The following is a 15,902-nucleotide window of genomic DNA, read 5'->3' as shown; positions in this document are numbered from 1 at the left end:
GTACATTTGCCTGACTCTGACTTGGATTTGGATTTTTAACTTCTCTTGGATTGGCTTCTGGTTTCTCATCAGATGTGCGCAGAAAATCTATGATGGTGCAGATAATTCATAAAGGTTCTAACCCAAAAAGTCAGGGACAGTATTTCTCCTCTGAGCAGCACAGCCAATAGCAGTGAGGGTGCAAGATACAAATACAATAGTTTTTATTTCTTACATTATTTTGCAGAAGTAAAATCTCTGCTACATATCTTTAAGGAAATGCCTCACATGTTAGCTTGTTCTTTGTGATTACATCATGGTGAATAAACAGTGTTTTCACATCTGACATGTTTTCCTCTGTTTTCTCCAATTCCATGGGATGTCTTTCCTCAAATACATATTCAACGGATAGAGCAATATTGCCTAATTTGCCATGAATGTATTATAGTAAATCATTAAAATCAAAAGGATTCTGATTCTGAAATATCCATGAGAGTAGGAGCATTCTTCATGACATCAGCCTTTTCCTTGTAGGATGTAAACCATCCTTTTCAATTTGTTGGTCCAGATATTCTGTAGACTTCTGAAACACCCCATGTTTATGTGACTGATTACATATACAGTACATTTCTAAAGTTTTACAGTATGGCATCATAGGTCTGTCTTTTTGGTGTTGCCTTTCCCTGCCCAATTCCTGAGCTGAAACGTCCCATGTCAGCCCACTGAGCCGAGAAAGAGTTAGGTTTCAGATAATCGTTAATTATGACAGACTCATCATCATCTAATTCAAGTTGAAGCCAGGTATTTGTCAGAACTAACTTTGAATGCGTATGGCTTTTGCCCAAGTTTGTGATTAACTCCTGCACATATGGAAAAGTACCAAAATGGATCATGTTCAAGAAGCACTATCATCTCAGTTTAGCACTGCAGCCATAGCCCAATTACTTCATTCATCTTGGAAGTAATGTTAATGTTTCTTGCCTTTGCCTTCAGAGCACGGGGTTTCACAATGAATAGGCCTTGCACAACTCTCAGTGTTAAACTTGTATCCTTTAGTTGGAGTGACTGTTTCATGTAAAACCTTTAGATACTTCTGTATGCTTTAATGTGCATTTTGCTTTAGTATAAAATATTTCATTCCAACTTCATTGAGCCTAAACATTTACTGGAAATTTCTTTTCACTGCATGATTGTCTAAAGTTGTAGATCACTCCTTCTAAGTGGCCTAAGCACTTTCAACTGTGGGGATCTTCCCCAATGTTGCATAATTATTGATTATTGATTTCTCCAGCTGGTGATTGCTTTTCATGGCAAAACAATTCTGAGATGACACTAACCAATGCACTGGTGATGGTCTCCTTGGCAACTGGAGCTCTGGCCTTATTGCAGCTGCAGCATTCTGCCTGAAGTAACATACAATTCTGTGCCAAATACTGGGACAATCAGAATGTTGGCTTGCCTCTGCCACCTCCAGCGTTACATATGCACTTGCAGTTTTCAGAGAAGTATCACCACTAAGTGTACTCTTGAAGTCAGGCTGACTTTTTTCATCTGAAAATTAATTCACTTTTGCAGATTTCTGTTGATTGTTTCACAAATAATGTGTATTCCTATCAATTATGCCCATATCAAATATCATGCTGTAAATTGTGAACAGTTTTCAACAAGTGCATTCATTCTTCAGCATACATGTACAGTTGTCACATTGCTCTCTCCTGAAAATTTCCAAAATGGAAAATCAGTGAAATGTTTTCAAATGCTATAACCCCTCAACTTGGAACTTCTGGTAATGTCCATTAGCTGAGAGTTGTAATGCTAGTTCATCTTTGTCAAATTGCCCTTCCACAACGTATTTATTTAGAGATACAGTGCGTAACAGGCTCTTCCGGCCCTTTAAGCAGCACTGATATTTAATTTTTTTGGTAAAAGTATATTTTCATCAAACTGAGGGCCTGCTTCAAAAAAGAAGTTAGCCCCATATCCCAATGACATTGCCTGATTTCTGTTTGAGATCTTGCAGTTTTCACAATGATGTCTGTAATGAAAAACATTGCTCTATCTATTAGGAGTATTTCTTCTGTACAATTGTCCAGTCATTTGTCTAATCATTCATCTGTATTTTTACCTTCCAAGTGTCCAATTATTCATTTAGGCAGAGACATTTCCACCCTTCAATAGTCCGATTGTTATCCTTGGCACATCCAACTTGGAACAGCAGAGTAATCCCTTGAACACCAATTTGCTGTCCCAATTTAGTCTTAGGTTCCATAGATCTTAAAATATAACAAATTAGTTTTTCATGTTTTAATTAAAGGGGCACCACAGTAGTGTAGCAGTTAGTGTAACACTATCACAACACCAGCGACTGGGGTTCAATTCCCACCGCATCTGTAAGGAGTTTATAGGTTTCCTCCAGATGCTCCAGTTTCCTCCCACGCATAGGTTAGTAGGTTAATTGGTCACATGGGTCTAATTAGGCAATTTGGGCATTTTGGACCGGAAGGGTCTGTTACTGTGTAGTATCTCTAAATTTAAAAAAAAATCATCCTGTGCTCTACAATTCTATTCCATTTAATACCAAAATATTATTTTCAAGTGGCTACATATCACTTCTGAGTACCCGATGGCTATCAATTTCTATTTGTCAGAGCAGTACTTTATTCCTCTATCTCAGAGAGCATTTGATTGCAAACAGAATTTTTCCCAAGTAAATATTGCCTCCATTACAAATTCGGTTCCCAAGCAATCAAGTCCATTTCTCCCCTAGTAATTGTTTGAACCAAAAACAACTTGTGTCGTATTTAATTATAGGATGATCTTTGAACTGGATATCTACAAATTTTTTTTTTAACCTTTATCATGTTTTGTGATTTGGCCCTTTAGTTCATGCTGCAGAAACTCTAATCAACTGGGACTGGGTGACTCCAATGCCTTCTAGCTTTTCTGTTCTTTTGAGCTTATCCAAACTCTGCTACCTTTAGGAGTCAGGAGCTCAATAAAACTTACTTATGTACCATCTCTATCCCACTGCAGTTGTTGTATCCAGCTTTGTTTGTAAATCCTTATATTTTATCACATTCCCTAATCTCATTCATGCATACAGCCATCTAAGTTATTTGCACTACCCCATCTTATGACCATTTGAACATACTTGATAGTCATTCCTTTAGTTGCCAAGACTATAAGCCTTACGATTTCTCTCCTAACTTGCTCTGATTTTCGACATTTACATATCCTGCTTTTCACCATCTTTAGGCCATCTTCTGTCGTATTCCCATATATGATTTGATGACAATCTTTTTAAAAAAAAAACTCCAGTGAGTGAAGAGAATCATGAGTCATTCTTATTCATTAAAATAGGCCAGCATTGTGCATTTTGCATGGTGCTTTGGGAAGTTTCATGAGATTTAAATAGAAGTTGTTGTTTTAGATTAGCAATCTGTGGAATATATCTCCATAAAGTCAATCTACTTTGAGTAAGGCGGCTGGTTCGGTATGATCCCAGGACTGGCAAATGGGGAATAGCAAGCACAGCAGCTGGTATTCCGGTTGTGTCTAGAGTAAAGAAGTTGATCAGATTTGTTGCAGAGAAAGGAACTTAATGGGATATTCTTTAAAAAATCCTGTCATATACTTCAAGTATAGACTCAAAGCTGTTTTATGATGATGGAGAAGAAATGCCTTTGAACTGAAATGGTTATGATTGCTGTAGGATTTGTAAGTTGTATAGGGAGTAAAATCATAGTGGGGTAAATCAATTTTTAAATGGGATATTGTAACTATTTTTGTTCAACTGGACAGCTCTTGCAATGATGTGAGTGAGATTTTGGGAGAGACTGTGGCTGCAATATTATTAGGAAGTTAGAGGTTGACAAAAAGGTATTTTAAGAGTGAAGGCGATTGTGGATCAATTTTATTCAGTAAGAGTAGGCCAGCATTGTGTATTTTGCACTGTAACTTACTTCCTAATTTCCCAGAGCCTTTCTATCACTTACAGTGGCATGCAAAAGTTTGGGCACCCCTGGTCAAAATTTCTGTTACTGTGAATGGGGAAACATTCTTTTCAACATTTTGAGCAAGATTAGTGTATTATTTTTGTTTTGTACAATTCTTAGAGTGAAAAAAAGGAAAGGAGCACCATGCAAAAGTTTGGGCACCCCAAGAGATTTGAGCTCTCAGATAAATTTTACCAAGGTCTCAGACCTTAATTAGCCTGTTAGGGCTATGGCTTGTTCACAGTCATCATTAGGAAAGGCCAGGTGATGCAAATTTCAAAGCTTTATAAATACCCTGACTCCTCAAACCTTGCCCCAACAATCAGCAGCCATGGGCTCCTCTAAGCAGCTGTCTAGCACTCTGAAAATTAAAATAAATGATGCCCACAGAGCAGCAGAAGGCTATAAGAAGATAGCAAATTGTTTTCAGGTAGCCGTTTCCTCAATTCGTAATGTAATTAAGAAATGGCAGTAAGCAGGAACGGTGGAGGTCAAGTTGAGGTCTGGAAGACAAAGACAACTTCCCAAGAGAACTGCTTGTAGGATTGCTAGAAAGGCAAATCAACACCCTCCTGTTTGACTGCAAAAGACCTTCAGGAAGATTTAGCAGATCCTGGAGTGGTGGTGTACTGTTCTACTGTGCAGTGACACCTGCACAAATATGACCTTCATGGAAGAGTCATCAGAAGAAAACCTTTCCTCCGTCCTCACCACAAAATTCAGCATCAGAAGTTTGCAAAGGAACATCTAAACAAGCCTGATACATTTTGGAAACAAGTCCTGTGGACTGATGAAATTAAAATAGAACTTTTTGGCCACAACGAGCCAAGGTATGTTTGGAGAAAAAAGGATGCAGAATCTCATGAAAAGAACACCTCTCCAACTGTTAAGCACAGGGGTGGATCGATCATGCTTTGGGCTTGTGTTGCAGCCAGTGGCACGGGGAATATTTCACTGGTAGAGGGAAGAATGAATTCAATTAAATACCAGCAAATTCTGGAAGCAAACATCACACCATCTGTAAAAAAGCTGAAGATGAAAAGAGGATGGCTTCTACAACAGGATAATGATCCTAAACACACCTCAAAATCCACAATGGACTACCTCAAGAGGCACAAGCTGAAGGTTTTGCCGTGGCTCTCACAGTCCCCTGACCTAAACATCATCAAGGATCTGTGGATAGACCTCAAAAGAGCAGTGCATGTAAGACGGCCCAAGAATCTTACAGAACTAGAAGCTTTTTGCAAGGAAGAATGGGCGAAAATTCCCCAAACAAGAATTGAAAGACTCTTAGCTGGCTATAGAAAGCGTTTACAAGCTGTGATACTTGCCAAAGGGGGTGTTACTAAGTAAGGTGCCCATGCAGGCTGCCCAAACCTTTGCTTTGGGCCCTTTTCCTTTTTTGTTATTTTGAAACAGTAAAAGATGGAAATAAAAAAGCAATCTTGTTTAAAATATCGCTGTGATGATTGTATGTTCTAGTATCAATTATTTGGAGACAATGAAATATAAAGTATTAAAGACATGTGTCATCTTTAACTTTATGCCTTTTGGAAATCAGGTCATCTTTTACTCGCTTAGCTGTTTGCAGTAACAGAAATTTTGACCGGGGTGCCCAAACTTTTGCCACTGTATAAGATATAAAATGCTGCCCACTAGCCTGAATGAGTGAAGCTGTGCATTCAAGAAACTCAACGTTCAGGAAAGGGCAGTCGCTTGATGCCACCCTATTTGCCAGTTTACTGTCTGTATTAATTCCCCTCAATGTATAACGTGGCTGCGGTTTTTACATTTGCAAAGATTGTAGACATTGCAAGTAGGGTAGATGGAAACACTGTTTTGCAAAGTGATATCAATAGTTAAAACAAATGGGCAAGTAGATTCTAATGTAGACAAACAAGAAATCATGTAATTTGATCACAAGGAATGCAGTACTTCATAAATGAAAAGAGACAGTGGAGGTCCAAATATTCTTAGTGATTCATGTGCATGGATTTTTAAAATGTCATAAACAGTCCAGAAAATAATTAAAGAAGGTTAATGGAATACTAATTCTCTTGTAGCTGGATACCACATCCTACAGCAAATGCAGATTTACCAGAAAAATACCTGATAGGAAGGGTTAATTTTTCAGGAGGAAATTATGTTCCCTGGAGTTCAGATAGTTAAGGGGTGATTTGATTTAAGTTATTGAGATTATAAGGAGAAATGATAATCTTTAACAGCTGTGTAATGTAGGGCTAAGGCCACAGACTAAAAACACAAAGCATGTGTTCAGGGATGAATTTTGAAAATTCTTCCATACTTAAGGGAATTGCAGAAATTTAGAGTTCTTCTTGACAAACAGTAATTGATGCTGAACCTGAGACTTAAGGTAACGAGAATATTTGATGAATGAGACATGAAAAAACTGGGTGGATACAGTTATGCCTCAAGTTGGTCAAGATCACATTGAATGGCATGACACATTAAGGGGCTAATCAAAGTAGATCCTATTCCAATAATTGTTAAAATCATGGGGAAAAGATTGCATTGGGATGGCAAATTTCTTTTTCCAACAATTGAAAACATTTAGAGGGAGAGCAATAGACAGGAGTAACTCTCTTCCCTTTGTTTCACTGAAAGCTGATGGATATGCAGTCATTGAGGAGGCATTCAATAATCAGTACCTCTAAGACCAACAAACTTATCCAGATCCTCCCCAGCTTAGGAATAGCTGCCTTATCTGAATCCTGTACATTACAATGAGCATTTGGGAGACTTGTAGTATGGGTTTGCCGGCTGCAGTGGGGCTACAGGCATCTTCTTGCACATTAGCTCTATTTGTCACTTGTTCATTGAAACATCCAGTGAAATGCATCGTTTGTGCAAATGCCCAAATGTGTTGGGGCAGCTTGCAGGTGTTGCCATGCTTCCAGCACCAATATAGCATGCCTGCGCCACTAACCCTTACGCCTTATGGAATGTAGGAGGGAGCCGGAGGAAACTTGTGTGTTCATGTGGAGAACATGCAATGGTGGGAATTGAACCCCAAACATTCAATTTTATTTTATGTAGAGATGCAGCACAGAACAGGCCTTTCTGGCCTAATAGGCCGCACTGCCCAGTAACCCTCTTATTTAACCCTAGCCTGGTCATGGGACAATTTACAATGACTAATTAGCCTACTAACCAGTACGTCTTTGGAATGTGGGAGGAAACGCACCCACTCATTGGAAGGGCGCACAAACCTCTTACAGACAGCATCGGAATTAAACTCCAAACCTCAACACCCCGAGGGGTAATAGTGTAGCACTAACCACTGTTCTGCTGCGGCGCCCCATTATGATGCCGCCCTTTCTGCTGCTTGGGAGCTCAGTTTGTGGCACACTTCTGAGGTGCCAACTGTTTGGTTTACAAACCGCATCCAACTTTTGATGCATAGGCATTAAATGCATTTTTAAAGCAGAATGATTATCAGTATTTTTATTTGTACTGGGCGGAATGACTTTTTTGCCCTCAATTTTGCAGGGAATTATTAACAAAACTGTCAGAATTTATTGACATTCTCCAAAGAAAAGTGACACTAACCTCTACATTTCTGTGCATGAAAACATAGAAACTTTGATGTTACTGATAGCAGTTCACCACTGCCAACTGACTGTGCTGCAACACTGGACTGCTGTTGGAGCTCAGGGTGGGAGGGGAAAGTTCTGAGGAACCTCCACCAGTTGAATAGCAGAATTCCCATCACGATGGTGTATTTGGTTGGAGATGATGAATGGACAGTTTTCACATTCATTTGAAAGGAGGGAATTGTTGGAAAGGCCTGCAATAAATTTTTGCTAATTTAGGTTTTTGCATGTAATTTAGAGTGTTTTAAGGTGTTCTTCAGTAATCGAGGTTTTTAATACGGTATGGCTGTTTTATACGCTGAGGTCCCAGAATATTCCACTTCTTTTGTTTCTTTGGGGGGGAAAAAAGGAAAAAGCATGTTAAGATGGATAATGGTATTATATATTTGTAAGTATGGGAATTCCAGATGAACTTTTAAGTTGCCTTGCCTTCCAATGTATTTTGCCCTGTGCTTTTATTTTCCTGATCACTATCTTATTTGTTCAGCTAGGATTATGCATTAGTAGAGCTTCTGCTTCAGTCCTGAATCTGAACTGCAGTCTTGTCCTGCTGCCCATGTGTCACACTTTACTGGCATTTCTGAGAGGGTCACAGAAGGTGAGTAGATTTGTTTGCTTTAAATTTTTAGACTAATGAAGAATATGAGTCATGCTTACTGACAAAGATCCATTGTTTTTATTTTTGCTGATTTGCCCAACATTTTTCTAGGCATCTGCTGCCTTATACAAATTTTACAAAATCCTGGTTGGAGGACAGTGAATAGCTCTAATATCTGTAGTGTCTGGGCTCTGTAACCTTGTGCTTGGGAAGCTAGACATACTCAGAAACTGTACCACAGCATAATCATTTACCTAAGGGCCTCACTGGACACTGTAGATAATTACTACACCCTTAAGTGTAGTCAATCACAAGTCGTAGCCTTAAAGCTGTAGTCCTCCTTTGATAGTCAATACTAAATGCACAGGTAACCTTAGCAAGAATAGATTGGTTTTGGAGAAATGCAACACAGATGTACTTGCTTCCCTAAGATTAAATTATAAAAATTGATTATAAGACCTGGGTTTGTATACTTTGAATTTAAAAAGTTAAGAGTGATTTGATTAAAGCTTTCAATGTATTGAAGGAAATTGATAGGGAAGATGGAGAGAAACCAGTTCCTCTGGTTGGGAAGTCCATGACTCAGAATCAGAACTATCACTGGCATATGTCATACAATTTGTTGTTTTGTGGCAGCAGAACATTGTAATACATAATTTTAAAAAAACTATAAATTACAGTAAGATATACAATTAAATAACTAGTGTAAAAAGAGAACAAAAAAATAGTGAGGTCGTGTATATGGCTTTATTGTTCATTCAGAGGTCTGATGGCGGAGGGAAAGAAGCTGTTCCTAAAACATTGAGTGTGTGGCTTCAGGCTCCTGTACCTCCTGCTTAATGGTAGCAACAGGGGGAGGGAATTCCCTGGGTGATGCAGGCCCTTAAGGATGTATACTGCCTTTCTGAGGCTTTGTCTTTTGAATGTGTCCTCGATGTGGGGGAGGCTAGTGCCTGTGATGTACCTGGCTGAGTTTACAACTTGCTGCCGTTTTTTCTGATCGTATCTAGTGTCCCTTATTCCAGACAGTGATACAACCAATTCAATTGCTCTCCATTGCACATCTGTAGAAATTTGTGAGTGTCTTTGGTGACATACCAAGTCCCCTCAAACTCCTAATGAAATATAGCTGCTGTCATGCCTTCTCTGTAATTGTATCAATATGCTGGGCCAAGGATAGATCTTCAGAGATGTTGACACCCATGAACTTGAAACTGCTTACTCTTTCCACTGCTGATCTCTTGATGAGGACTGTTGTGTGTTCCCTCAACTTCTCTTTCCTGAAGTCCACAATCAATTCCTTGGTTTTACTGACATTGAGTGCCAAGTTTTTGTTGCACCACTGAACCAGCTGATCAGTCTCACTCCTGTCTGCCTCCTTGTCATCTGAAATTCTGACAATGATAGTTGTGTCATCAGCAAATTTACAGATGGTGTTTCAACTATGCCTCGCCACACAGTCATAGGTGTAGAGAGAGTAGAGCAGTGGGCTAAGCATGTATCGTAAACATTGATTTCTTGAACTTCCGGTTATGCCCCCCCTTCGCCATTGCACATTCCCATTTCTGTCTCTCACCTTATCTCCTTACCTGCCTATCACCTCCCTATGCTGCTCCTCCCCCTTTTCTTTCTTCCATGGCCTTCTGTCCTCTCCTATCAGATTTCCCTTTCTCCAGCCCTTTATCTTTTTCACTTGTCAACTTCCCAGCTCTTTACTTCACCCCTTCTGGTTCTTCCTGCTCTCCCCCCCACTTTCTTACTCTGACTCCTCATCTTTTCCCCCATCCTGATGAAGGGTCTTGGCCCGAAACATCAACTGTACTCTTTTCTACAGATACTGCCCGGCCTGCTGAGTTGCTTCAGTAGTCTGTGTGTGTTGAAGTGCGCCAGTGCTGATTATCAGTGAGGAAGAGATGTTATTTCCAAACACCACTGATTGTGGTCTCCTGATGAGGGAGTCAAGGATCCAGAGAGGGGTACGGAGGTTCAGGGTTTGGAGCTTGTTGATAATAACGAGGGTATAATGGTGTTGAATGCTGAGCTCTTATCAACAAACAGCAATCTGATGTAGGTGTTGCTGTGGTTCAGGTGATCCAAGGTTGAGCAGAGAACCAGTGAGATTATATACAATACAGACCTATTGTGGTGATAGGCAAATTGCAGCAGGTGCTTGCTTTGGCAGGAGTTGATTCTGGCCATGACCAACCTATCAAAACACTTCAATCCAGCAGATGCAAATGCAACTTGGCAATTGTGTTTGAGGCAGCTCACCCTCTTCTTGTACACTGGTATGATTGCCGTCCTTTTCAAGCAGGTGAGAACTTCCGAATGTAGCAGTGAGATTGAAGATGTTGTTGAACACTGCTGCCAATTGGTTGGCATAGGTTTGCAGTGCCCAGGTACACCATCAGAGCCTGAGGCCTTGCGAGGGTTCACCCTCATAAAAGATGTCTGATTTCTGCCTCCCTGACAGAGATCACAGGGTCAGCAGATGCAGCAGGGATCCACACCAGTGTGGCTTCATTCTCCCTTTCAAAGTGCGTAATAAGGTGTTGAGCTCATCTGGGAGTGAAGCATCACAGCCTTTCATGTTGTTAAGTTTCACCTTGAAGGAAGTAATGGCCTGCAAGCCCTGCCAAAGTTGATGTACATCCGATTCTGTCTCTAACCTCAATCAGAATTACTTATTGACTCTTAAAATAGCCTTCCATGGGTTGTACCTGGACTTTTGGATACTTCTGGTTCACCGGTCTTGAATGCCACAGATCTAGCGCTCAGCAGACTACGAATCACCTGGTTCATCCCTAGCTTTTGATTTGGGTATGTCTGGTATGTTCTCAAAGGAAAACATTCATCCACACAGGTTTTGATGAATGAGTGTCAACTGCGGCATATTCATTCAGACTTGAAGATGAATCCCTGAATAATGTCCAGTCCGCCGACTGTAAGTGCTCCTCCGCCTCTCATGACCATACTTTCATGGCCCTCACAACTGGTGCTGTGGTCTTTCATCTCTGCCTGTAAACTGGGAGTAGACATACTGCAGCTGATTGGACTTCTCAAGTTGAGGGTTTGGGATGACACGGTAAACCTTCTTGATGGTGGTATAACAGTGGTAAAGTGTGTTGGCTCCTCTGGTTCCGCAGGTGATATGTTGGTGGTAGTTGTTCAGAGACTTCTTCAAGCTCACCTAGTTGAAATCCACTGCAATGATAGGGAAGACAAGGGTGTGCTGTTTTGCGACTGCTGTTGACCCTGCTCAGCTTCATCAGTGCCTGCCTGCTGTTGGTCAGAGGTGGAATTTACACAGCTACCAGGATGACGGCAGAAAACTCCCTCAGCAGGTAAAATGGATGACACTTGACAGCTAGATGTTCCAGGTCGAGTGAGCAGGACAGATAAATTAATCAGAATGGGGTTGAGAGGGATAATAAATCAGCCATGATGGAATGGCAGAGCAGACTCAATGAGCTGAGTGGCCTAATTCTACTCCTTTGCCTTATGGTTTTATCATGTCTTTGCAGCATGATGAGTTAATCACAAAGCATAATTCATCTCGTCACCTTTAAAGGACTCATCTGACCTGTCTTGGAAATGAATGGTGAAGCCCTTGGGCTGCAGCGCTGCATCTGAAATGGCTAGGGGGTGAGCCACTTTTCTGTGAAGCAAAGTACACAGCAGTCACTGATGTCCCTCTGGTACTGCAATCTTGCTCTGAGGTCATCAATTTTATTTTCTAGAGACTGTTCATTCGCCAGCAGGATAGTCGGGAGTGGGGTTCTAAGCCTCTGTGTTTCAATCATACCTGCAAACCTGCCCACATTCCCGCTTCTTTTACTTGAGGGGAGCTGCACTTATGACTGGAGTCTACTATCCGGGTTCTACTGATTTTTAAGGATCGATAAATTTTTTGAAAATGTCTTTTTGAAGTACCCATGACTGTGACTGTGGATTTCAGCTGTAGTAATCCTAAATGGGAATATTTGATGCTTCCCCTTGGGACTACATGCAAGGAGTCACCACCTATCAGTGCCATCTTGTAATTTTGACTTGAGGGTATGGTTTAAGGGTTAAGTGATTCTTTTATGAGTGAGATTACGAAACCATTCCAAACAAATGGGTAGACATTTAGAATTTTCCTCAAGTGTTAATTGTAAAATTGGGAAAATGGGATTAATCTATTTTTGTTAACTCTAGAAATTGAAATGTGAGGAAAAAAGAACACCCAGACATATAAACTTGAAATAGCTATCGTCTAGCTGAACAAGTTTCAGGGGCTAATGAATATGTTCTTCTATGTCCCCATGTTCTTAATCATCTGATCGGGGGAAGAAAGTTATAATATTTTTAATACATTTATTAATGATCAGAATACTAAGTCTGCAACAACTATAATGAAGCAACCGACGCTGCCAGTAATAGTGAGCGTTGAATGAACGTATTTACATTAACTTTAATTCTTTTGACCAATTTTTGTCTGATAAATAAAAATGGAGATGACATTTTAAGTTGCAAACCATTGTTAAACCTGAGACAGAAACAGGAAATATTTCTATTTGATGGCAACAACGCACATTACTAGCTTATTGGAACAACATTTTGTGTTGAGCCTGAGGATAAATTCTTAATAAAAGATAGGTGCCAATTCTGTGTTCTAAAGGCAGCTGTTTCTCCGATCTAGCTACTGGTATAGCCCATAGTCAAATCAATAGCAAGAAAATAACTTGCCAAACATTACTCCCATCTGCTCACTGCTTCTTTTGTTGTCCAGCAATCTTTGTCATGATTTGGATTGTCCTAAAACAGGTGTTCGATGGGGACAGGCTTAAGATAGATTCCAGAAGAATTATTAGAGGTTTATCTAGAGCAGAAGTTGGTGCTGCTTTGGTTTTTCTCTTAGAGTCGCAGAGTCACGCAGCCTGGAAGCAGGCTGTGTGTCCCAGCTGGCCCATGCTGACCAAAATATCTTGGTTAGTTGCAACACATCGTCAAATTTACAGCTTGGGCTGGCTGTATTTTAAGTTAACTTACCTATGTGCTGGGTGTGAGGGAGGATGGTGATATGTGGGTGCCAGCCACATACATAAGTAAATAGCTTTAATACAGTCACAGCATTAATGTATCGTTACTGGGCTTTCTGCTTTGTGTGTGTATGACTCATTTACAAATGCACAGTTCAGAATTACATTGTAAGATGACACAATACTTGGAGATGTTGTGAATTTTGAGGAGGATAGTAATAGATTTCAAGACACAATAGATAGGCTGGTGGGTTATGTGGTAAGTGTCTGCTGTTAGTAGAAAGAACAAGAAGAGGCAATATAAATTGGAGAGGACAATTCTAGAAGGATACAAGAACAGAGAGACTGAGGGGATATGCCTCCATAGAACAAATGTTCAGAGTTCTAGGGAAACTGCATGACAGTGTGATTAACTGGATTAATGGCGTATAGAACCAGTGCAGACTTCTTTTGAGTCCAGTAGCTTTCTTACAATAACATTTGATAGAATCTGGTGATGGGCTGTGATTTAGCTGAATAACAGAGAGGAAATAGACGGTGTGATGATCTAAGGCAACCTAAGATTCAGTGATGTATTGTCTGATGTTACACTGTAAGGAAAGAAAGATTTGACTGCAGTTGACCCTTGAAGCAGCAGTCAGAATGTGATTACCCAACTGATGAATTTAATGCCTAAAGTAGTTTAATGACCTATCAAATTGGGGAAAGTGAGCCTAGCATCACCTGCACCCTGATGGTATTATTGCTATCCATTCAGTCAGTCCTCTAAATTCCAGTGCGCACTGGGCACCCTACTGTGGGTCGCTACGCTAATTTAGCCCAATGCTATTTCAGCTTGGCGCATTGGAGTTTGGAGCTCAATTCCAGCACCGTCTGTAAGGAGTTTGTACGTTCTCCCCATGGCTGCGTGGGTTTCCTCCAGGTACTTCAGTTTCCTCCCAATGCCCAAAGTAGGTTAGTAGGTTAATTTATCATTGTAATTGTCCTATGATTAGGCTAGTTGTAAATAGGTGAGTTGTTGTTGGCCAGCACGGATCTTTGGGCCAGAAGTGCCTTTTCCATGCTGTATCTCTAAATAAGTATAACATTATTTCTCATTGCACCTTACAAGTACACTTGTGTGCATCTCCTTACATTGCCATCCACTCATCAGATATTCAGTCTTATGTCATGTCAGGTCAACTTCATGGTTCAAAGGTCCACTTTGGTTATCATTGATATTCTTCAATATTCCTCATCCTTCCACGCAATCTGCAGAAAAGGTGGCCCTTGTCTAACCGCAGATGGAATACACGGATATTGCAGATAGAGGGATGGGGGACTTACTGCTACTTGGTGACAGAATTCTATTTCACCCAGTGATAATTGCACACAGCTTTTAATCATTTGGACTTTGAAGAGGCAGCAACGTGCTTGTGAAATAGTCTGTGGGGAAAACCCCAAGGTGGTTCATTTAGTAGATAGAATAGAAAAGAAAAATATTTTAAAATTGTAGATCATTGTCTGTGATTCCTTACATCATTCAGCAGTCCACCATCTCGGATGGTTTCAAAAACTCTATAGACAGGGGGGCTGACTTCCTGGATTTCTCCTCTGATACCATCTCTTGTATGTAGCTGCAGATGGGCAAACCTGTTACAGCTTCAGAATCTTTTGGTTGTACATTGGTGTTCTGGCCTGGTTTATGGAATATTGCTTCATTAGCAGCACCCTTGATTTGTGGGGAATTGTCTAGTGTCAATGTATTGAAACTGAACAGCAGCAACCCCTGAAATACTACAAAAACTTCCTCCACAAATTTCCTAAAGAGAAAAACAAGATAATTCCTAAAGCATTTCAGAGTTTGCTGAGGCTGCATTACCAATTATCGTATTTACTTGTGTATTTATCAGCTCCAACACAGTCCTACAATGGCCCCTCTGTGATTTCACTGATATATTTTAGGAAGCATTGGAGGCTGAATTAACTTTTAAAATTCCTGTTAAGGTTGTTCCCAATGAACAATTAATAGATTTGAACTAACAAGCCAGCCCTCCTGGGGAGTATTCAAATATTTGGGTTAAATTCAGAAATTGGTAGTTTTATCTGAGCAACACACACAAAATGCTGGAAGAGCTCAGCAGGCCAGGCAGCTTCTATGGAAAAAAAGTACAGTTGATGTCGCGCACACAAAATGCTGGAAGAACTCAGCAGGCGAGGCAGCATCTATAGAAAAAGTACTTTTTTCCACAGATGCTGCCTGGCCTGCTGAGTTTCTCCAGCATTTTGTGTATTGCTGGGATTTCCAGCATCTGCAGTTTTTCCCTTGTTTGTGATTGGTAGTTTTATGCTCTTTTACTTCCTGTTTTCTCCTAAACATATTTTCCGTTGGTTTAAAACTCTTCTCACTAAGTAAAGCTCAAAGAGTAAGATAGATTGATATCTTAAGCATCACTTACTGCATTTAAATTAGGATATCTTAATGCTATTGTGCAATGGGGTAGATATAATCTATAGATGTGCTAGTTTCTACCTGCCATCATTTAGAACTGTCGTAAAGTCTTTCTGAACTAAATTTATCACTTCCTTATTTTCAAATATTTTTAATGATTCATAATTTTCTTCACAGATTATGAGTAGAAAAGCAAGAAGATTGCTGGATAAGAGTAAAACTTTTCATATTACATGTGGTTTTACGATATGTCTGTTTTCAGGT

At 40.1% G+C, this 15,902-nt stretch overlaps 1 protein-coding gene across 3 annotated transcripts in view; it reads left to right on the top strand.

The window, feature by feature from the left end:
* The window catches only part of LOC140200275 (NADPH oxidase 4), a 148,545-nt gene that overhangs the window by 18,392 nt on the left and 114,251 nt on the right, over window positions 1-15,902 (top strand). For 2 of the 3 annotated variants that reach the window (XM_072263364.1, XM_072263363.1), the window contains exons 3-4: window positions 8,076-8,186; window positions 15,816-15,900. In XM_072263364.1, the coding sequence (XP_072119465.1) occupies window positions 8,076-8,186; window positions 15,816-15,900 (196 nt within the window). The remainder of the gene's footprint in view (window positions 1-8,075; window positions 8,187-15,815; window positions 15,901-15,902) is intronic. The other variant, XM_072263365.1, reaches the window with a different exon arrangement.

This window comes from Mobula birostris, chromosome 7 (assembly GCF_030028105.1).
Source record: "Mobula birostris isolate sMobBir1 chromosome 7, sMobBir1.hap1, whole genome shotgun sequence".
NCBI lineage: Eukaryota > Metazoa > Chordata > Chondrichthyes > Myliobatiformes > Myliobatidae > Mobula > Mobula birostris.
The sequence above is the reverse complement of the archived record's forward strand: the minus strand, read 5'-3'. Positions and strand labels throughout refer to the sequence as shown.